Below are 24,687 nucleotides of genomic sequence, written 5' to 3'. Positions count from 1 at the left end.
CTTATTTTAGCCTCTGTTCTGACCTCATTGACACTGGCATTCACTATATGCTAGCTGTCCAGTCACTACTACATTATTGGTGAAAACAAACACACCACTATTTCAAAGGACAGGATGCCATGCTAATCCACATTCCAGGACTTTGACTGTGCTGTAGCTGTCTCCACATGAGATGGTACTGTGTGGCAAGCTGGTGTATTGTAGAGTAACATCCCAGCTTGCGGCACAGTAATTTACTGCATACATTTTTTTTCTTAAAATATCCCACTGTTCCAAATTACCGGTGCACCACTAACAGAGTCAACAACAGGAGTGTTTAACTCTATTGGCTGCCATTGTTTTTTGCACACTCTTCTCTAGAACTCTAAGAAGAGTGAGAAGATATGGTAGTTAAATTGCTGGAAGACATTATTAATGCTCCCACTAGAGGAGTTGCTTTCGCAGAGTTCCAACAAAAAAAAAGATTTATGCAAACAGTGTCTGTGCTGCAGGACCAAAGACATCACATGAAGGAGTTTTCTGAAGTGTTTCAAAAGTAAAGTAATAACAAGTTCAGTCCCCTTTCTTGTTGCCTTGGCTTATAACATGTGTTGGCTACAGCGAAGGAAGGGAAAGAAAACACACATATGGACAAACAGATGGCTGCACATACATTAACAATTCAGGAAGCAAAACACCTTCTCTCAGAACATCTTGTTTACAACTAATTACGAATTCTCTTAGGTTACATAATTTAAAAAAAAAAGATCTGCCAAATAAAACTATACAAACAATTCTAAAAACGTGGAAGACAAAAACAACTTGAAAATAAATATGTTGCATTGCCTTTGGGATTATTTCTGTCTGCTTTTAATATGATTAATTTTGATCCCTTACATCAATGTTTCCCAAATGGTGTTCCGTGGAACCCCAGGGCTCCACAAAGTAAAAATAAGGGTTCAGCAAGAACATTCCATTACAATAACATTTTATAATTTAAAAAAAATTAATAGTGTGTGATTTTTGTTTTTAAATATGTGCAATTAAACTAAATGTTGATCTCATGACCTTGTTTAGCATTTGGTTATTATTATCCTTACTTATTTGTGGTCTACTTTTTCAGCTCCGTATACAGCCAGTCCCCGAGTTACGAACGCGTCGACTTACAACCGTTTGTATTTACGACCAACCTCCTATACAGCTGCTCCCCGAGTTACGAATGAAAACCGCCCTTATGAACAGCACAGCCATACATAAGTGAATGTAATCCGACTTATGAATAGATCAAATTACGATCTAGTGTTTGGTACGTAACTCGTTCGTAAGTCGGGGACCGGCTATATTAGACTGTTATTAGGGGTTCTGCAAAATTCTTTCAAGTTTAAAAGGGTTCCATGGCCAAATAAAATTGGGAAACACTGTATTACATAATGATGCAAAAGTCCATGTTTTTCACTGGCAAGTATATGTAGATAAGGTGAAGTGGGATGTCTATTTTGCATTCTTTTGTAAAACTGAGCAGGGATGAAATATCAAAATCAGGTGGATGTCTATTACAGGGACTGATTTCTTGCAGTTACTGGGGATTTCCTCCCAGAGATAAAAACTAGTCAAAGTGCTACCATTATAACAGCACTTGAAGATCACATGATGTTAATACTGACAGTATTTTACATTATGAATTAAATTATGAATACATTATTTTAGTTTGGGAAAGAATACACAGGAATGATGGTGCATTGATAGACTCTCTCTGCAGCCATTTCATAAATATTTTCTTTTTCTCAGTCTGCTACTTCATATGAATTGCAATAAAGTTTTGTTGTGCAAACAGAACTGCAGATACCAAAATAAAACTTTAATGTGTGTTCATAAAGCAAAGTAATCTGGCAGACCAACTGTGCTTTTATTTTCAAGAGACACATTCTCTAATTCAGTTCATGATGAAGGAAACATTTTTTCTGATTGCTTAGAGTCCACGTTTGGATAGTGAACAAAGATTGCATAAAATAAGCCATCATTTTAAACATCATTTTATCTGCAAATATCTATATTAAAAGTATTTGCATTTAAGTCGAATACAACAATAAATAAATCACTTAAGATATGAGTAATGCAAGACTGATTTAGTAGACAGTGAGCTTTCATCTATTGTCAAAATGTTCAGTACTAGGCCATATTCAGATTGGCTGTAAGCAAGTCAAAATGGCCAACTATATTTACTAGATTTTATTGTTTAAAGAATACATAGCAAGTTATCAGTAAATTACATGAATTTAATAATTATATTAATTTCCTAGTTCTTACAAGTTATTAACTTTGTTACACTAGCAGATTCATGGAATGTGTCACATTTGTCTAGTTTATAGAGAGGGTTCTATTACCCACTGAATGATTAAAGTGACAGCACAGATCAAACAATACAGGCTATATGTGTAATGTACCTGCTTGTCTGTCAGCCCATCCTTCCTTGCTCAAAGTGCTACTCAGAGCTGGAAGCCAACTCTTCCTGCCTTTCAGGTACATCACTTACTTCACAGATAACATCCAAGGCTGAGCTAAGACAACAGGCAAAGGATGTCATGGTAAGTGTTCCCAGGAGGAGAGACTGAGGCATAATGTTATAAAGTAGGTAGTATAGGAGGCAGTTTACCTGCAGAGAAGGCTCAGCACAGGAAAGGAAAACGTGTTAAAATAGTAAGATGCAAATGAAAAAAAAACAAAAATTGGCAGGATGACTCAAGGGCAGGTGTAAGAAGTGAAAGGTCTTAAATCTTTGTTTAATTGTATATTTTAAGGTGATAAGATCCCTTTATACACTAACATACAATTTATGTTTCCAATATGGACAAGATATAACTGGAGATGCTAAAATCTGACAGATTTGTGATGTAATTCAAAATTGCAAAGTTTATATGTTAGTAAAAGAAAAAAATGAAAGTTCAAAATCAAGCAAAAGTAGAACTGAAAGGGACCGTAAGAAGTTGTCCTGTCCAACCTCTTGTGCTAAGGCAGGACCAGATAAACCTAGACCATTCCTTGCTGCATGCACTGTTGTTGTAACTATGTTAGTCCCAGATATTACAGAGACGAGGTGGGTGGTAAAGTATCTTTTACTGAACCAACTTCTACGGATGAGAGAGGAAAGTGTTTGAACTTACCCAGAGCTCTTCTTCAGGTCTGGGAAATATTCTCAGAGTGCCGAAACAAAATATAAGGTGGAACGAGGGGTGAAGAGGTAAAAAGGAGCTGTTGCCCCAGGACCTGGTGATTTATAAGGGTTCAGAGCTCCCAGCTGCTGCAGCACCAGGCCCTCTAAATTGCTGCTGGAGCCCCAGGCAGCAGGGTAGGACAGCACTGAAGGGCTGGCTGAGGGAGTCTAGTCCTCAACCCCACCTCTTCTAGGGTGGAACAGATAATTTAGCACAGAGGTCAGCAACCTGTGGCTTGCGAGCAAATATGGCTCACTAAGGAAGCCAGATATGATTCTTTTGAAGTTTGAGCTCAGTCCCTATTCCTCCCCTCGCAGCAGGGAGCCCACACTGGCAACACAGCCTCACAGCTCCTTGAAAGATTAGAGTACCAGTGCCAGCTTCCTACAGGAGGTGAGGGGGGAAAGCCCCGAGGTAGCCAGAAATGGAGCACAGAAATGGCTGTGTGCTGCTGCTCTCCTCCCTCTTACCTGGCTGGGGGAACAGCAACATGCTGACACACTTCCTAGAGGACTATTCAGGCATAAGGATCTTGTGCAAAACAGGGTTTTTGCACGGGAAAAAAAAGTCCACACTGCTTCTTTTTGCCCAAAACCCCTTGCTCAAAAAGAAATGGCAGAAAATATGCTAATGAGATATTTTCTGCAGAAGAACTCGCAGTGAAGACGAAGCCTGAATGTCTTCTACGAGTCCAGTAGCAGTCGAAGTGTTGGTAATGCTGCTAAACAACATTGATCTCCCACGATCTGGAAAATTCTCTGGTTTGGAGCCGGTCAGGTCCTGAGGGTGTTAGACTAGAAAGGTTCAACCTGTAGTTGCTAACAATTCTGCAACTGCTTCAGCACCCTACAATGAGTTTCATCAGGCCCTATCTAGATGACTATATGTAACATATCTAAATATTCTCTAATCTGGTCTTTCCCTATTCTGGCATGCATTCCTTCCCTTTGTTGTTAAATATTAATTGTGCTGAATATCTTGTCATCAATAAATCTTTTGAAAAGACTGAAGCAAAATAGGCATTAAACATCTCAGCCTTATTGATTATCCTTCCCCACTAAAGGCATGTCTCCACTGGGGAGTTATTTTCAAATAACTCCCCTTATTTCAAAATAACAAGGTGAGTGTCCACACTACCAAGTCTGTTATTTTGCAATAATAGCTCCTGCTTGTGAAGAGGAATAAGCTTATTTCAAAATAATTATTTTGGGGGTTATTATTTTGAAATAACTTGGTAGTGTAGACATAGCCCATACAGACATTCTAAATTTTCCTGTGTTTCTCTCTTGCTCTTAATGTATGTAAAGCATCTCTTCTTATTGCTTTTTATGTTCCTTACCAGGTATTACTCACTTTGTGCCTTAGTCTTTCTGATTTTGTCTCTACATGCTTGTGCTATTCATTTGTTATTTTTCTTAAGCAATTCATTTATGATTCCACTTTTTGTAGGATTTCTTTTGTATTTTCATGTCATTAAAGAGCTTCTGACGAAACCATATTGTATTTTTCCTTTGCATAGGAGAGTCTGCACTTGTACATTTAATATTATCTCTTCTAGAAACCGCCAGCTGTCCTGAATTCCTTTATCCCTTAGATTTTCTTTCCATGAGACAGTTCTCTAGCTAGATTGTCAAGCTCAACAGGTAGTAATGAATGGCTCAATGTCTAGTTGGCAGTCAGTATCAAGCGGAGTGCCCCAAGGGTCAGTTCTGAGCTAATTTTGTTCAACATCTTTACTAACGATCTGGATGAGGGGCTGGATTGCACCCTTAGCAAGTTCACAGATGACACTAAGCTGGGGGAGAGGTAGACACGCTGGAGGGTGGGGATACTGTCCAGAGTATCATAAATAAATTGGAGGATTGGGGCAAAAGAAATCTGATGAGATTCAACAAAGACAAGTGCAGAGTCCTTGGGACAGAAGAATCCCAATCACTGCTACAGGCTGGGGACTGACTGGTTAGGCAGCAATCCAGCAGAAAACAACCTGGGGATTACAGTGGATGAGAAGCTGGATATGAGACAACAGTGTACCCTTGCAGCCAAGAAGGCTAACGGCATATTAGGTGCATTAGTAGGAGCACTGCCAACAGATCTAGGGAGGTGATTATTCCCCTTTATTTGGCACTGATGAGGACACATCTGGAGTATTGCGTCCAATTCTGGGTCCCCTATTACAGAAAGGATGTGGATGCATTGGAGAAAGCACAGCAGATGGCAACAAAAAGGATTAGGAGGTTGGAGCACATGACTTATGAGGAGAGGCTGAGGGATTTGGGCTTATTTAGTCTTCAGAAAAGAAGAGTGAGGGGGGATTTGATAGCAGCCTTCAATTGAAAGGGGATTCCAAAGAGGATGGAGAGAAGCTGTTCTCAGTGGTGAGAGAGGACAAAATGAAGCGCAATGGTCTCAAGTTACAATGGCGGAGGTCTAGGTTGGATATTAGGAAAAGCTATTTTACTAGGAGAGTAGTGAAGCACTGGAATGGGTTACCTAGAGAGGTGGTGGAATCTCCATCCCTGGAGGTTTATAAAATCATAGGGCAGAGGTGTCAAAACTTTTTTCAAAGAGGGCCAGATCTGAAGAAGTGAACATGCGTGAGGGCCGTCCCCGCACTCTCAGCCCCAAGGCGGAGGGCCCGCAGGGTCGGAGGCGGGCGGAGAGCGCAGGGCACGCCGGCCTTACGGCGGCCCGGGGACAGGGCGAACCCGCAGCCGAGCAGGGGAGCGGGGCTGCGGACGTGCCCTACAGGGCAGGCTCTAGGACCGCGGAGGCCATGTGTGGCGGCGGCAGCGGCGCGGCCAGAAGCGGCGCGCTGGGCGCGCCAGTTCAAAGGAGTGCCGGGGAGCCAGGAGAGGGGGAGGAAGCGGGGGCCGTATTAAATCGGAACACGGGTTTGGACATGCCTGTCATAGGGTCAGAAGAGATCTCAGGAGATCACCGAGTCCAACCTCCTGCACCAAGCAGGAACAACCCTCACTTAATCATCCCAACCAGGGCTTTTTCAAGCTTGGACTTAAAAACTTCTAGGGATGGAGATTCTACCACCTCCCTAGGTAACCCATTCCAGTGCTTCTCGCTCTGTCCTCTCTCACCACTGAGAACAGCTTCTCTCCATCCTCTTTGGAATCCCCTTTCAGTTAAAGGCTGTTATCAACCTCCCCTCCTCCCCCCACTCTTCTTTTCTGTAGACTAAATAAGCCCAAATTCCTCAGCCTCTCCTCAGAAGTCATGTGCTCCAAACTCCTAATCCTTCTAGTTCTGCCATCTGTCACTACTGAGAACAGTCTCTCTCCATCCTCTTTGGGACCTCCAAAGTCGCAGCTTGACAAAGCCCTGGCTGGAATGATTTAGTTGGTTTTGATCATGCTTTTAGCAAGGGGTTGGACTCAATGACCTCCAGAGGACTCTGTCAGCCTTATGTTCTCTGAATCTATGTTTGGCTTTACATTCTTTGAAAGATAAAGATAGGATAGGGAACTTGCCTTTAATAGTCGTTAATATTGTAGATAGATTTTTGTTTGGGTGTCTTTTCTTTACTCTTTAGGGATGAAATCTCATAGGAAGAAGTGGTATAATTTCCATTATTATATCATTATTTACATTATAGTTAGTATTTGGGTTCACTTGCTGACTACTTACGTTTTTGTTTTTCTTTTTCTTTAGTACCCAGGATATTCCATTCCCATTTCCTGCTTTCAGAGTGTTTTGCCGTCTCTCCCTGGTTCTTACCTGTCGTCCAGAGTTCAAAAGATTGTTTATAATTCTATAGGTTAGGTTTTTAAGGTTTGGGCTTCAGTGTTTTTGGCTGCTTTACTGAAGCATTGGCCTGTCTGGAATTTTATAACTTGAGGTGGAGGTATTTTGGCCTTTTTTTAAAATGTAGGGGATTTTATTAGAAATGGGCTTATATTGTATCTGAGGATTCTGTGCAACTCTGAACTTGAGGGTTTTAAGGTTTAAGTCCTCATTTTGTGATCTTATATCCATGTCTAATAATACCATGAATTGGAATTTCTGTAGTGTTTTGCATTTTCAAAACACTGTACACATTGACTAACGATATATTTCATAATCATAGACATTTTTACTGGGGCTGTGGGAAAATTTCCACTACAAGAGATTGGGAAATGTGTGGTTAAGATCTTGGTATTGAACAAGGATTTTTTTAAATAGAATATTTACAAAGAAATTTTTTATTCCTTTGAGCAGCTAAAGTTCACAAGAAAACTGCTGTAAGATTATTACATTCTCCATATAATTCATTTTAATACAATAACTAAGTAGAGAGGTGTTGTGCTGATGCAAAATAGCAATGGGTGATATTAATATGCTGGCCTAATGGGCCGAAGTGTCCATCTGAGGAAACCTAAGTCAGGGAGAGTGAGTACAGTCATTAACTTTTGAGTGCACATGTTATTTTATATGCTTTTCATCTTATATAATTGTTATTAATTTATGATCCAGCTGTTTCAAAATCAATACTTTCAGATTCAATATTCACACTTCTAACAGCCACAAACTCTCTCTACACTCAACAGCTAAATTTTATTGCCCTTTAGTACTCATTGAAATGTTCCATGAAAGCTCACTTGAAGAAGTGAGCTTCAGGGGATAGCCGACTTAGTCTGTTACAGAAAAAAACAAACAAATGGTCTGGTCTGCCCACATATCTACACTGACAAATTCATCACTGGAATAAACACGTAAGCCACAAAATCAAAGGGTCATTTGACTGCACATCTAGTAATTTGATCTATGCCATCAAATGCCAGCAGTGCCCCACTGCTATATATATTGGACAAACTGGACAGTCTCTGCAGGAAAGAATCAATGGACACAAATCGGATATACGTAAAGGGAACACACAAAAATCTGTTGGTGAACATTTCTGCTTACCGAACCATATTTTAACAGACCTACAGGTGGCAGTCTTGTCACAGGCCAGCTCCACAAGCCAAATACATAGGGAAGGATTGGAATCACACTTCATCCACAAATTCAATTCACATGCTAATGGACTCAATCTAGATATTGGCTGGCTACCTACTTCATAACCACTGAAGGTGCTAACAGCTCTGTGAGTGGTATTCTTCCTGTCTTAGCATCTATTTACTTTGATCTGCTTAGGTTTAAGTACCCATTCTCCAGATACTTAATGAAGCCCTGTCTCACAGACCCCTTCCTTTTTTTTTTCTTTTTCTCCCCCCTCTCCTATTTATTTCGAGTTTTCATAACCCCTACTCTTAACTCCGGTCATCTGAAGAAGTGGGCTATGCCCACGAAAGCTCATGATACCATCTACATGTTTTGTTTGTCTATAAAGCGCTACCAGACCATTTGTTGTTTTTTTCCTGAAGAAGTGAGTTTTGTCCATGAATGTTCGTAATATCTCTCTCTATATATATATAGTATTATTTCTTGGTCTTTAAGGCAGGGATGGGGAACTTTTTTTTGTTTGCAGGCCACTGACCTACAGAAAAATCAGTCGAGAACTGCACACAAAAACCCCTCACTGACATGGATGCACCCAGAAATCCCTCACTGACTTCCTACATTCCCCTTGCATGCCAGAGCTTGGAGGGACCCAGTCTAGTAGATTCTGTGTGCTCTAGTCCCTTAGTGTAGCAGCCCGGGAGGGCTGGAGCACCAGTACAGGCTCCCCAATGCAGGGAGGGTCCTGAGCCTCAGGGCCTAAATCCAGACAAGCCAAGGGCCGCATCTGTACCTTGGGTGTGAGGTTCCCCATCCCTGCTCGAAGGTGTCACAGGACTACTTGTTTTTAAAGTTACCAACTAAAATAGCTACCCCTCAGACTCTACAATACAGTTACACTATGGAAGAATATACCTAGAATTTGAGTTAAATATTTCTAGAGGGAATGAACAGGTGATTCTTTCCCTGTTGCCCATTCCCAGCTTATGACAAACAGAGATTAGACACCCTCCCTGCCCATCCAGACTAATAGTCATATTTGGACATATCTACCATGAACTGATCTAGTTCTTTTTTTGAACCCTGTTATAGTCTTGGCCTTCACAACATCCTCTGGCAAAGAGTTCCACTGGTTGAATATGAGTAGTGTGAAAAAATACATCCTTTTGTTTAAAACCTGCTGCCTATTAAATTTTCTCTCTGAGATACAACACCACTGTACCAAAGTATACTGTTTCCCATGCTCTTCTTTTGAAGCCACCTGATTTTGGAAGACATTTTAGAAGTACCAGTAAGTTTGCAATGGGTCCTTTAAAGATACTACTGTGAACCATAATTACCATGAGGTCAGCCAAAGAGTTTATATCCAGAGCCAGTTCTTACCTTGCAAGATACATTAACATAGTACAAAAAAATTAACTGATGAGGTCTCTGAATAGCTTTTTTTACATTCTTACCCTAAATGACTACTTACTAGTTTGGTTCTGTAAAGCAGTTTCTTCTTTCTCAATTGTTACCAATAAACCTTCTGTGAGGTCAGCTCTTTTGCCTACAATTGCAAATCCATTCCAAACATACATCATTTCCTGTCAAAAAGAAACAAAAACCACCTCCGCATCAAAATCTACACTTAACCAACGTTAAATTTAATTTGGATGTCAAAATAGTATGTGATCATGTAATTAAAGACTGTATTATAATGGATATGCACAAGGAAGGTGATGCAAGGTTGCACAGATAATGTTAATTCTGGCATTTCCTAAGTTATGAGTGCTTGATGTTACAACCTTAAAAGTGTTATTTTAGCATAATTTGTGTGTAGTTTCTTGGAAGTTTTTAAAGAGCAAATTAACCCCCCAAAATTCCATCATTTGGGATCACTTCAACAACTACGTGAAAGTTTGTTCTTTTTTTCCTGTTAGATAAAAATAATCATTGTTACTTAAACCAAACTGAAAGAAGGCAGCTTTCAATACCAGAGCAGGTAGTATGAGTTTCACCGGCTGAGCAGCTGTATAGCGTCGAGCTTTCCTCACTGCTAACTTTTCGGTTGGGATAGATTTTCCTGCAATTCTTTGTCTTAGACCATCCACTTGTCTGTAAAGGGAAAAATAGATAATAAATAAAGTAATAATAAGAACATGTTTCTTTATTTATAAAATAGAAACACTCCAATACAAAACATGAAATGGTTTCTATGCTTGTGTGGAAAACATGCTGGAGATCAATAAATTCGACAAAAAATTTCAACAATAAAGGGAAGAGGAGAGACAAAAGTCCCTTGCAGAGCTGGAAATTTTTGGTCACCAAAACTGCATACTTGTCATGACTTTTGATGCATTGTAACGTGAACACTCTTTGGGTTCTGTCATCAAAAAGAGTTTTTTGGTGACAAAACTTGTCAGTGTAGACAAGACTTTAGATCTCTGCTTTTTGTTGCATAAAATCTCCGCCTGAGCTATTATTTGATTTATACACAGATTTTCTGGAAACGCATTAAGCTGTAAGGTCCTGCCAACACGACTTAGAGAATGACAAAATCTGCTGCTAACTGCATTGCTGTGAACACGGTTTAAGGGCGGGGGAGGGGCAAATTGTCTTCTAAGTCACTTCATTACCGATGATTAAGATGGAAATTGTTCTCAGTCATATGCTGTGCTCTGGAAGGTATCTGTAACCACTGAGCTTTGAAGCTTTTTACTTGTTTCTTTGTAACTTTCACCTACCTTGCCTTTTAAATTCTACACCTTGTTGTAAGATTGTTGGGCTTTGTGGCAAATGAAATTTAATGTGGGTAAGTGTAAAGTAATGCACATTGGAAAAAATAACCCCAACTATACATACAATATGATGGAGGCTAATTTAGCTACAACTGATCTTGTAGTTATCGTGGATAGTTCTCTGAAAACGTCCACGCAGTGTGCAGCAGCAGTCAAAGAAGCAAATAGGATGCTAGCAATTATTAAAAAAGGGATAGAAAATAAGACGAAGAATATCTTACTGCCCCTATATAAAACTATAATATGCCCACATCTTGAATACTGCATATAGATATGGTCTCCTCACCTCAAAAAGATATTTTGGCATTAGAAAAGGTTCAGAAAAGAGCAACTAAAACGATTAGGGGTTTGGAACAGGTCCCATATGAGGAGAGGCTAAAGAGACTGGGACTTTTCAGTTTAGAAAAGAGGAGACTGAGGGGGGATATGATAGAGGTATATAAAATCATGAGTGGTGTGGAGAGGGTGAATGAAGAAAAGTTATTTTCTTGTTCCCATGCTATAAGAACTAGAGGACACCAAATGATATTAATGGGTAGCAGGTTTAAAACTAATAAAAGAAAGTTCTTCTTTACGCAGCGCACAGTCAACCTGTGGAACTCCTTGCCAGAGGAGGCTGTGAAGGCTAGCACTATAACAGAGTTTAAAAAAGAGCTAGATAAATTCATGAAGGTTAGGTCCATAAAAGGCTAAGGAATGGTGCCCCTGGCCTTCGTCAGTCAGAGGCTGGAGAAGGATGTCAGGAGACAAATTGCTTGATCATTGTCTTCGGTCCACCCAGCACTGGCCACTGTCAGCGGACAGAATACTGGGCTAGATGGACCTTTGGTCTGACCCAGTATGGCCATTCTTACGTTCTTATGTTTGTAACTCTCAACCATTTTGCTTTATAAGTTCAGAAACCTACTGTAAGCTTGGTGATTGTTGAGCCTTGAAACTCTATAATCTTTGTAACTCTCAGAGACTTTGCTTGTAACTTGCTCTAAGCTGCATGCCACCCTAGGATAAGAGTGTGTGTGAATGGAGCGCGTTTGGGGTGAGGGAAACAGAAAGGCTAAACGTGGAGCCAGGAGCCATGTAGTAGTAGGACCCCTGCCTGAGTGACAAGAGCTACCCAGTTCTTATAAAAGGAGAGAGCACATGGCAGAAGCCCTCTTTCTGATCAGCTCCCCAGCCAGGATCCCTGGCTAGAGGCAAACCTCAGGAGCCAATATGTCTTGGGCTGCTCTGCAACCTTTTGCCTGGATAAGTGTGTGAGTGCCTGAGGGCATGAATGAATGTGTGTGAATAGATTAATGAATGTGTGTGTTTGGGTGGGTAAGAGAGATAGCTCACTCCCCTTCAGTTTAACCCTATAATGGCATTCAATGACAGCTCAACACCCTTGAGTTTAACCCTGTAGTGCACAGGTTCTCAAACTTTGTGATACCGCAGCCCCCCTCTAAGTTGCTCACTACCCCTGGAGGGGTCAGGACCCTCAGTTTGAAAAATGCGGCTGTAGTGGATTATTAATTCCTCATTTAATAAATCCATATGAGTAAAACCCTGGGGTGGTCACCAGCGAAATTTGGGGTAACACTTTTGACCAGTGGTTCCCAGCCAACAATCAGGATTAATATGACAAAAGAGTCTCAGCTAGAAAGCAACATCAAAAAAAGTCAGAAACATAAATTAAACAAAATAAAATGTATATACATGAAAATACAAAAATAAGAGAAATAATCACTTCATTTTTCATGTTTATTTGATCTTTGCTTCTTTTTGCTAGATTTTCTAACTCTTGTGTTAAATGTTAGAAGATTAAACTTTTACACCAAACTTGACACCACTTAACCTACAAGATGGCAGCTGTTTGCTAATATCTCACATAAACATCTGTCATTACTATTCACTATAGTTGAGAAAAAAAGTCCTCAAAAAGATGTGCCAGTTAAATTGATTTCCCAGATAAATGCATCCTGATTAAGTCCATCATAATATACTAGCTGAACTCTTCAGCCTTTTGTCACTGGTTCTTTAGGCCTTCCACACTTATGTGGGACTCCAGTATCACATTCAATGCTACAATATATGCCCAGCTATTGTACCCACTTTAATGAAAATATAAAAGTTTACCTGAACAAAGATACAATATCTTCTCCAGTTGTTTTCACATCCTCATCTGGAAGCATACACAGAATTGCAGCTTTCTGGAATACATATATTGCCTAACCAAATAAACAAATCCCACCCCAAACACTATGTTAGTATGTTATTTACAATATTGGATCAGAGTATTGGTTTATCAAGTGTCACATCCTTCTTTCAGCAGTGAGGCAGGTGAACAATTGTAACTTGTCCCTCCCCTCCAGTATCTATTTTTTGTGGTTTATAACCAATTCCATTTTCATCAAATGAATCAACTATTAGCACTAACAAATTAAAATATTTTGAGAGCGCTTTTCCTTCAAAATATGTAGATTAATTTATGTACATTCATAAATTAAAAATAGAAGCCTCACTCTAGAGAGGACAGACCATCCTATTCCATAGTTTGGGGGTGTTTTAATTCAAGGTTTTGTTGGGCTCATTTCTAAACATACCATCATGAACACATATCTTAGCAGGTTTTCTGTCTAAGGAACTTCACTGGAAAGAGCAGTAAGTGGAACCTGCAATGAAACTAGTGGAAATTCATTAAGTCTTTTATTCATTTCCAAAGTATGAAACTTGTAAGTGTCACTCGTTTCAACTGAATACAGTTATCTTTTAATTTTTCTTGGCAAAGGTAAGGCAATCATGCCAAGATAGTATCCAGTTTTGACAAAAATGTAAGATACATGTTCAAGTGTTATCCGCATGTTGGCTTCATTTTTCATTTTGAGGCATCTATTTGCAAGGAAAGGGTAAGAGTCTTTTTTTTCCTGGAACTTCCTATTGTAAGCTCATTGAAGCTGACTAGTTCCTTGAATGTTATTATTTAATTAATATTTTAGTAAGTTTTAAAATAAGAGTTTAATCAACAACATTTGTTCTTCTACATTAGATCTCAATTATACTGATCCAGTGAACTTTGTTTTCCCCTCTTTTTGCCCTTCTTTTTTTGGATTCTGGTAAATATTTCAATGTATTAAGGTGCTGAAATTCACACTCATTGTTTAGTAGTTTACTTCAAATTTGAGAGCAAAATTCTACCTCAGCCACTGAACCTACAATTTTTGAGGCCGGTATTTTTTGTACCAAGACTGAACTCACTGAGGAGATTGTAACACACCCTTAACTATGGAGTGGCTACTGCCATGTCATAATAATGTCCACTTGCCCATTTACCTTAGACCACCTGCTCTCTTTGCAGAGCAGGTCTGCATACCGATATGCTTGAAGCCAGTTCTGCTGGAATGAGTAGCACCACATGAGTTCCCAATAACAGAGGTGATGAATTTGTTTCCACTCTTGCTGAGCAGCAATACATTCTTGGAATTTTGACTGTGCCTACAGTTCATTTCAGTAAAATAGAATCATGAGAGAGGGAAATGATAACCTTATTAATTACAACACATCAGAATTATGGCTACTTAGCTAAATAATGAGCCAAACCCTCTCCCCAAAACCTTGGGCAAAATAAATAGGCTAGGTGCTGGAGAATTTCACTAAGGAAAGGAAAAATAATCCATCACCCATGAAAAAACTAGTCGTCAATTAAAATCAATGGGATAACTCAGTTGAGCTGGGTAAGCATTGAAATAAATGAATAAAAATTCATTACCTTTTCAAAATTTCCTTTTAGTATATCTATTCTGGCATCATAAAACAAAATGATGGAACCCTTGAGAGTAAAAGAAAAAGCAAATAAATAATCACTACTTTAATTAGAGGAGCATTTATTATTTATTTTTCTAAAATATTTAGTACACACATTTGGAAACTTCTGGAGGTAAGGTTCAAGAAGAGTCTCTGCTTCCTGAAGGTTGGCTTCTCCTATACCTACAATCGTAACAAAACAAGCTCAGTCTCACCAGAATAAAGAAGATTTTTACAGATTAATCTCCAAATGACATTACAGTTTGACTAAGAGATTAGCGAACAGTCTTCTCTCGTATAAAAGGATAAACTTTATTAGCTCATTATACTGAGTTTCAGTTAAAAACAAAATCACTTCATGGAATCATTAATAGCGTTTAGGGTAATAAATGTCCATGACATAAATGGAACAGAATAGAAAACGTTCATAAAATAAGTTTCTTCCTTATGTTTTTTTTAAGCAAAAAGTCCTCATTTAATCTTGAAAGTTAGGAAAAACTTCCTTGATCCCTCACTTCCTAATTTTCATCTCAATAGACAATACTAAGGGGGAAATGAAATCCTTCTAAATTTCCTGACAAACCTAAAAAGGGAAGGAATATTAAAAGATTAAAATTAAATTAATTAAAAACACAAATTAAAAGATGCAAATACATATCAGGAATATAGGCAAACCTAGTAGTGATTAAGCCTGAAGCAATTTTATAGGTGCCTGAACTTTCAAGGATTTCATATAAAAGACATTCCTGACTTTCCAGATAGAGCACTATCTCAAATTCCCTGTCTATATCCTCATTAGGCCAGGGCCGACCCACAACATTTCAGCACCTGAGGCGGGGAGCTCAAATGATGCCCCCAAGTCCCCTCGCTACACTAGCAGCAGGCACAATTTTCTACACTCTGGGTCCTAGTGGCGCCCCTTCACAGTCTGGCACCTGAGGCGGCCGCCTCAGTTCACCTCATAATAAGAACAGCCCTGCATCAGGCTCTGCACTTTGGTCCATCATCAGGCTCATATGCTCCAGAAATATTTTTGAAATATGTGTGTTTGTAAGGTATGAGCTCAAAGATCTACTGCATGCGGGGAACAAGGAGCATATAAAAAATTAAAGGTAATAATCTTTGAGTTTCTTTCTCTCCATCACACCCACACCCACTCTAAGAGGTAAGCAGATAACTAAATGTTTAATTTAGGAGTATACATTTGTTTCCCTAGTTATTTTTTAATATTTTTTAGCATTTGAGTACATAATGTCCTAATATAAATTTAATAATGTCTATCTTCCAGTTTTTTTCTAAATAGTAATGCTTGGTACAGTGCATAGTTTTTCTAAACAACTGAAATTTACAAAAGCATGAAATATTTCACATTTCATATTATATTTACAATGTCAAATAATCCAGAAACCATATTCCAGTTCTTACCAAGGATTAAAGAGACATAAGTATGATATACCAACAGGGTAAAAGTACACAGTATGGCTCTCAAACTGGTACCAGAAGCACCTTCCCGCAGCTGATGGAGGCCCAAGTTCTAAAGGAATCACAAATATGTAGAGATTTAACTATCAAATAGATTAAAGTGGCAAAGTAATACAAATTATATCTTTTAAGCAGTAAACTTTAACAGAAATTTCTTCATTTTTCCTTTTAGGCATACTGATTTTTTAATTTATTATCTGGCCCAAATCATGAATGACCCACTATTCCAAAGCAGACCCTGGGAGGGGCAATGGATTAATCAATGAGTCTAGTCAACTTGATTAACCCTCTGATACTTGTCAATGAGTCTAGTCACCTTCCTAAAGTTAAGTTGGAAGAATATGAACAAAGCACTTTTCCCACTTAGCCCTATCCACTGGCTGGAGACGACCACAAATATTCTCTTTCACACCAGGAAACCTCATACAAAAGAAATACTACCCCCTCTCACTTCTATCCCTAAGCAAAAACCTTCCTCTCATGATCACCTTTCTCACTGACACACTCAGGCAGGGATTCCTTGTTTCCACTCTCTTGCAGCAGCTCCTCCACAGACTCCTGAAATACCCAACTCTCTTCTCTCATCAGCTAATATTTTGGGAGGCCCTCACTGAACTGCTACCCCTTTAGATTTCGTCCCACATTTTCTGTGAATGCTAAAGAGAAGTATTATAATCTATGGGGAGCCTGGCAGGGAGCTCATTTATATGGGGTTTCTGCCATACCCACTGTTCCCATAGTTTCTGACTGGGAAGCATCTCAACCGCTGTTCCTTGCCCATACTCTTTAGGAGCAGTCAGGCTAGCTTACAGTTTCTCCATACAGGTATAAAGGTTCTCCGGATATGAAATGTAGCACCATCTGCATACATTTGACTTTAACAATTTTGCTTTTTGATCAGGTGTTTAAAAGGGGTTCTAATGTTTAGATGCTTGCTACAGTGCATACATTTGTCCTGCAGATTGATGTTATGATGGTAATATTTAAAAAGGGTTCAGCTTGGATTCCTTTGAAATTATTAATTATTATTATTAATTAATTATTCTGAAAAGACCTAAGGTGTACTTGGTTTTTTACAACACTAGGTAAAAAGACAACTTATTTAATCATGAACAACTTACAGTCTCATTTTACATATGACAAGCAATAGCTGTAGGAAAGATAATAGTAAAATGATGTTGCAGTGATTCAGTTGTGGCCCATGCACATCTTGAAGATTAGCTAGCTATTAATTTTTATATTTTTAACTCATATTTTGTAGGTAGCAAGGCAAAAGGGAGTTTTAAAGAGCTACTCAAACTTATGGCCTGCAGGTCATCTATGGCCAGAGTATATTCACTATCCAGCCTGGGAATCCTGAGGGGGTCGATGCGCGAGGGGTGAGGAGAGGGGAGAGGGAGGGAGGAGAGGTGTTCGCAACCACCCCCCAAACCCTGCCTCTTCCTACCACCACCCTGCATTGCACACCTTCCCCCAAGGGATGCAGTATTAGAGATTACCGGGAGGTGAGGGAGACCTACTGCAGAGCAGCACTATCAGTTAGGACCCCATGCACCCTTCCGGGACTGGGAGCCACAGGGAAGTGGAGCATGTGGGGCAATGGGGGGAGGGGAGATAGCGGGCAGGACCATGGTGGGAAAAAACAGGTCTTGGACGGTAAGACAACTGCTTCTCCCAGGCCACAAGGAATCCCATGCTGGATTGTGAATATGTTCTGGCCATAGATGGCCCCAGGGCCATGAGTTTGAGACCCTTGGAGTCTATCCCACATAGGGGGAAAGAAGGTGTAGGAACCCTCCTTTATCTCTGCACAGGCCTCATACTCTTGGGATGGGACACAAATGAGTAAGATCTTACTGTGCACTCCTCCCAGAGCAGGAGGGGAGGGAAATAAGTAAGGCATGAGCTACAGTTCTAATGGCTCATGTGGAGGATGTAGTAATTTACCCTTCTCCTTAAGGGCAACAGGGAAGTAGGAAGGAAACTGGGCCTCATAGACTGTGTCTCCCAGAGCTAGTCCTTGAGTGGTGAAATTTATGCACCATCATTTGCTCAGTGTGTACCTAAACAAACAGTTTTTACCTATCATTAATATTTTAGATGGGCATTTAAAACACCAAATAAAAAAAACTGGACATAAGTGTAGTGTACCTTTCATTTTACACATTTAAAATTAAAGCCCTCCACACTCCACCACAGAAAGCACCGACATTTTAAAAAACAAATTTAATACCCTATTTCCAGAAAACCCAATAAATTCTAGGAGTCGGAGAATCCTTCCTGGTAAAAGCGACAGCATCTGCAATATCAAATAAGCAAAAAAATTGACAGTTTAATCAGATATGGAAACCATGTGTACAATATTCAAAAGAAAACAGTCTCTAAAAACTGCTATAAATCTGCAGCCAATGTAAGTTGCAACAAATGCCATTTCAGTTAGCATTAAAAAAGTGAAAAATATCAAAATACAAATCTAAATACACTTTTTAAAAAAATCTTGAAATATACATGCATGGTCAGGTATTGTACAACTACTTTGTATGTGTGACACCGTTTCAGCTCCCACTTGGTCTTGCATCCTGGAAGCCACAAGACCCTACCATGAATCCTCTCTCAAGATAATGAGTCCTTATTTCAGGCTGACTAGCAGTGTCAATAAACTGTGGATTATTTTGAATAAGGGGGCAATATAGGTAGGCACTGTAGTCAATATTAAAATATTACTATTGTTTCTATTATCACCAGCTTCTAACTTTTTTTTCCCCATTCCTTCTTTAAAAAAACATTTTTAGCATTTCCAATCAGACTGTGACGGGGCGGCCCCGTCCCACACTGAAGCCCAGGGAAACCACCTGGTGCCGGGGGCGGAGAGGGCCCCACCCACACAGCCCTACTGGGCATGCTCCAAGGGGAGCACAGGTACAAAAGGCTGCTGGCCTGCTCAAAAGGGGCAGACTGTGGCCCGAGCTGGAGCTAGCGCCCACCGGCCAGAGAGGGAGTTGCCAAGAGTGCTGAACATGCCGCTGCCGGGCCTCCGTCGGGCTCGGCCCCAACGTCGGAGCCGCTGACCGACCCCCCGTTACCCGAGCACCAGACCGGACACTGCCAACGCCGACGTTGCCGGGGGAAGTACCAGTCCAGCCATCTGACCAACGCCAACAGGTGGGACTGCAATGGGCCGGGGGTAGGAAGTGACCTAGGGCAGGGAGCTGGAAAAGCCCCTGAGGGCTCGGGGTGTTGCCGGGAGGAGCCCCCGCCGAGCCAGTGGTGGGAACCACCCGCCACTACTAGGGCCCTGGGTTGGGACCCGGTGGAGAGGGAGGGCCCGGGCCCCCCTACCTCTGCTGCTCGAGACCCTGGCGAGTCGGGGTTGGGATAAAGAACTTTGGACTAGGCCTCTGGGCCTGTGAACTGTGGACTAGGCCGGGAGGCCGTATTTCCCCTAAAAGGGGGCACCACGCTTCGGGCCAAGGCCCAAGCTGGTTGGATGATGCCCCGGAGGAGGGTGGCTACCCCCGTCAAGGGGGGGGGCCCCCGACACAGATGATTTTGCACTGTTACCTTGGAAAGTTCTCTTTGTGCCTATTTTGGAAGGATGGAACTAGATGTCCAAAAAAGAATACCACAGATAAGACTAGACAACATAGCCCAGGCATGTCCAAAGTCCGGCCTGCGGGCCAATTGCGGCCCGTGTTCCAGTTTAATACGGCCCCACAGGTAATTTGGCAATATCTATCTTTTATGGCCCCCAACGAATCCATATGTATTGAGATGAATAAATTGTAAAATCTCAGTTAATGTCAGTTGGTCTAAATCAGTTATAAATATATTTGGACACAACATGTGTACTTGGTGTTATGTTCCTGTTCATATTTTTTGAACTTAAAAGTTGACAGACAACCTTTATTACCAATAATATGTAATGTACTTTACAATGTTCCTGACATATATTTCAGCTTCCTGGATTTTTTTTTCATCTGGCCTTCAGATATGAAAGGCAGAGTGATTTAACACCTGTTTAGATTTGTCATCCATGTGACGAAATGAAAAGTATGCCGTTTGCAATAAACTTTGCATAAAATAGTTAATTTGCATTTAATTTTAATGGTTCAAAGAATGTCAGGCAAAATGGTTGGCCCTCACACATGTTCACTTCATCAAATCTGGCCCTCTTTGAAAAAAGTTTGGACACCCCTGACATAGCCCATCAGTGGCAGCCTGGTTATACTGTTTTTACTATGTTCTTGTACATACATACATAAATACCCACTCACTTCCCTTTTCATCGATCTTCTCTCCACATGAAACATAATGGAAAGCTTTTTAGGTTAGCAAATAACTTTTTAGTCAATGTATCAAAAGAATGTCTGGTTGAAAGCTAGTGTTTGAGAGAATCAGTACAGCTAATAATTGGTCTGTTTTTCTAGATTAGAAAAGGAATTTTTTTCTTCAAATTTCCTATAGGTGAACCTCTATTGATGGTAGCAGTAAAGAATGCCAGTATAACCAGGCTGCCACTGATGGGCTCTGTTGTCTAGTCTTATGTTAAATAAAATTAGATGACCTAATAAGCAGGGGAGATGACAGAACTGCTGAGATCCTGGGCAAGGGGGGAGGCTCCATACTCCCAGAAAGGAAGGGGCCTTGGGCTGAAAAGGTGGGGCCGAGGCAGCCAGCTGTCAGCACCACCTGGACTGTACCACACCTCCCACCCCCAGCCAGTTCTTCAGCACCGCCCAAAGCTCACTGCCAGGGCTCTGGCAGCAGTTTAAAGGGAAAGTGCCCTTTTGAATCACCAGGCCCCAGGGCAGTTGCCCTTTGACCCCTACTGTTGGTGGGCCTGCATAGTGGTTAACTTGCGAGCATCTAGTACTCCCACTTTTATTAACATGGGTGATAATATAATGGTGTAACATTTGAAATAAATTGCTAGATTTACAGATTCTAAGGCCAGAACAGATCATTGCAATAATTCCCTAATAGGTCACTGCTGCAAAAGGAGGGCATGAAAAGATAACATACAACAATAAAATTACTCAAATACAGATATCCATAGTATCTTATCTAGTGGTGGCTGAAGTATATGGTTTTACATATTGTTAGAAATAGTGTTTTTTTTCTTTAACAGTAGCTTCAGCATGCAATGCAGACAGGGGTTTTTATGTTCAATATGTTTTGTTTTGTTTTGGTTTGTTTGTTTGTTTGACAAAAAAGAGATTAGGAAGTTGTAAAAAATTGCAGGCATGCAAGGAGTTGTCACCTACTACTGCCATTTTGAATAAAGGTTACACGAGATCTGAAAAATCTACCACTTTGCACTATAAGACCATCTTATTTCTAAAATGATGGCACTTTGGACAAAACTTTCATTTATGCAAAGTCACCTAATATAGAATATTATGTCCTTATAAACTCAAGTAAATTAGATACTAGCTAATTATCTTTTTACAGTTAGAAAAACTAAAAACATACCAAATTGAATGCTCCTATTCCAAGTTTTACTCCTCCTTCAAATTGATGGTGGGTTTCATTTTTATTTTTATTGCCCTGAGTCATCTGTAGCACCTGATGACATTCTCTTTTAATTCAGAGAGGGAAAAAAAAGTTAGAGGTTGTAACAACAACAAAAATAGAGTAATGTGATTTTTTTAAGACTATGGAATTAATGAAATTACACCTATTTACTCCAGGGCTAAATCTAACCACATATATTGTAATAACTTACTTGTATATTTGGTAACTTGTCCTAATTTTGAGGCCACCTTTGATAAAGTTGATCATATTTTCATCCTGGAAAAAACAAATGTCCTTTATGAAGCTTATCATAACATTTTTCTAAACTGTTTCCTTTAAACTAATGTTTTCTTTTGACAATGATTGTAATAAAAAAGTACAATTTCAGAAACAGAAAAAATATTTCTACAGTAATTAACTTTAGTCTTCTAAATGAGCATACGGTGCATACAGATTTGTCTGAGCATACAGATACATTCTTTTGTGTGTTTTGAATTACATTTAATTAAAAAGAAGTTAAAAAGAGAAGTGAAAGTCAACAAAATTTGGGGCTAAGAGAAAGCACTTCTGCAAAATAATGACTGAAATAAGATATTCTCCACCAGATGGTGCTATAGGAACTTTTTAGAGAGTATTGCTAAACAGTGTTCTGAACTACATATGCATGAGTAAAGAACAGTACAAAGAATATCCCACAGTGTCCCCTAACCAGATCAGTTCCACGTGCTAATCCGTAGCAATTCCAACAGGTTTTGGGTTGCTGTAGGACAGCAAAGAGCACATATTTCCCAATATATTATATCATAATATCTACAGAAATGTAGTTATGCGTGCTCTTTATTTTGAATTTTCCCACAGAAAAATTTCATTCTACAATCATCCACATTGATTTAGTTTTTTGAAGATTCTCTTTTCAGTTAAATCCACTGATGGGTTGTTCAGTGTTTTGCTTTTGTTTGATTTTTTTTCTCAAACAAAATACTAATTAATTAATACTTATTTTAAGACCTGGAGCTTACAAACATTTAGGCACATGCTTAACTTTATACATACGAGTAATATCTTCAGAGTTCAAAGACATGGGGAGAATAGGCTAAAGGAGAACATAAGAGCAGCCATATTGGGTCAGATCAAAGATCCATCTACCCTAGTATCCTGTTTTCCAACAGTTGCCAATGCCAGGTGCCCCAGAGGGAATGAACCGAACACATAATCAACAAGTGATCCCTCCTCATTCATTCCAAGCCTCTGACAAATAGAGGCTAGGGGCACTATCCCTACCCATCCTGGCTAATAGCCATTGATAGACATATCCTCCATGAATTTACCAAGTTCTTTTTTGAACACTGTTAAAGTTCTGGTTTTCACAATGTCCTCTGGCAAGGAATTCCACAGGCTGACTATGCATTGTGTGAAGAAATACTTCCTTTTGTTTGTTTTTAAACCTGCTACCCATAAATTTCATTGGGTGACCCTTAGTTCTTATGTTAGGGGAACAAGTAAATAACTTACTTTCTTCTCCACACCAGTCATGATTTTATAGACTTCTAGCATATCCCCCTTCGTCTTTTTCTCTATCCCTTTTTTTAATGATTCCTGACATTTGTTTGATTTTTTTTTTTGAGTGAAAAAGGTGAAAGTTTTAAACTGTACCCTCTCCTTAAAGGGTGTAGCCCTTTCTGCCCACTCAACTCAACTTAGCTTATTTTCTAATGCAAAAATAAGATTGCCAGTTTTTCAATAGTGCAAACTAAGCTATATTTAAAAAACTAAGTAATGTTGGCTTCCGGGTGAAAAAATTGCTTCTGAAATAGCTGCTGAGTTTTAAAAGAAGAGCTGGGGTCAAAAGAGACCAGGCAGCATTACAAAGAAAAAAGAGTTATGCACCTCTCTGCTCACAAGTATATTCAAAATATTAACCACCTCTGCCCTATTATTTTTTCATCTATTTACTAGGAATTGCTTTTCACTATGGAGGCCGGGAGGGAGGAAGGGGGGCGGAGAGAGAGAAGTTTGCACAAATTCACCTGAAAGTGGTTTTTACAAAAGGCTAGTAAAATGTATGAGCCATTTTCCAAATTGTAATAAACCACTTCAGGGTGGGTATTAGTAGGCCACTGATGCAAATCACAGTAGGTGAAGACCAAAGGCTTCAGGGTATAATGCCTCACAATAAACCCAACATGAGCACAAACACTTCTGATTGTAATGCATTCATATAAGGTAGCTAGCACTGTTTTTAACAGTATGTGGACAGTGATTTGAACCACAAAACAAAAAGGAAATGCTGCTATGTGATCAGTATCAGCTGAAATACTGTTAGTCAGAAAGGAAGTTTCTATCTGCTTAATCAATTTACAGCAAGGCACTGTTGGACAGGTGAATCACAGGAATCTTCTAGCCTCCTGATACTCATGAAGTAGCGACCAGTTTCTGCAGCACACTACAATGCATCAGTGTCATGAACTGGTAAAACACCATATCTTAGACAACAGTACAAAGGAATTAGGAGGGAGCAGATGCATAGATATAATTTGAATAATATATCTAAATAGAAAAAAATATATGATAGCATATGTAGCATTTTCAGATATTTCCTATTTAAACATTTATATAATCCCCCCCCCTTTTTTTTAAACCATTACATTTTTGTGAGTAGAGTGCTCTAATTGAATGATTACTCACATCTTTTTGCTACCATGCACGTTCACAGAGAGTTCTGAAGTTAAAGACAGACATTACCTGTACAAATGTGAGCGCTGCTTTCTGTAGCAAACATTCAGCATAACAGATTTCTGCATGCATTTCCTCTATTAAAAAACAAAGGAGAAAAGGAACAAAGGAAGCCTGAAATTATTTGTTGCAGACACATTGTTTGTTCACATTCAGTTGCATAACTTGTCAATCAATGAAATTAAAACAATTTTGATAACAAAATACAGGTTGAACTTCCCTGGTCCTGCACTCTTAGGACCTGACTGGGCCCAAACCAGGGAATTTGCCGA

General features: G+C 39.7%; 1 protein-coding gene across 2 annotated transcripts in view; it reads right to left on the bottom strand.

Moving 5' to 3' along the window:
• TTC39B (tetratricopeptide repeat domain 39B) overlaps positions 1-24,687 on the bottom strand; it is a 154,094-nt gene that overhangs the window by 15,129 nt on the left and 114,278 nt on the right. Inside the window, exons 6-17 of one of the 2 annotated variants that reach the window (XM_075931548.2) lie at positions 24,425-24,492; positions 21,894-21,958; positions 21,641-21,746; positions 18,402-18,467; positions 16,112-16,220; positions 14,802-14,869; positions 14,652-14,711; positions 14,216-14,377; positions 13,022-13,113; positions 10,103-10,223; positions 9,601-9,712; positions 6,834-6,923 (exon numbers count right to left, since the gene is read on the bottom strand). In XM_075931548.2, the coding sequence (XP_075787663.1) occupies positions 6,834-6,923; positions 9,601-9,712; positions 10,103-10,223; positions 13,022-13,113; positions 14,216-14,377; positions 14,652-14,711; positions 14,802-14,869; positions 16,112-16,220; positions 18,402-18,467; positions 21,641-21,746; positions 21,894-21,958; positions 24,425-24,492 (1,119 nt within the window). The remainder of the gene's footprint in view (positions 1-6,833; positions 6,924-9,600; positions 9,713-10,102; positions 10,224-13,021; positions 13,114-14,215; positions 14,378-14,651; positions 14,712-14,801; positions 14,870-16,111; positions 16,221-18,401; positions 18,468-21,640; positions 21,747-21,893; positions 21,959-24,424; positions 24,493-24,687) is intronic. The other variant, XM_089779193.1, reaches the window with a different exon arrangement.

This window comes from Pelodiscus sinensis, chromosome 6 (genome assembly GCF_052426305.1).
Source record: "Pelodiscus sinensis isolate ZL-2025 chromosome 6, ASM5242630v1, whole genome shotgun sequence".
NCBI classification, from domain to species: Eukaryota; Metazoa; Chordata; order Testudines; family Trionychidae; genus Pelodiscus; species Pelodiscus sinensis.
This window is presented reverse-complemented; position numbering and strand designations above follow the sequence as displayed.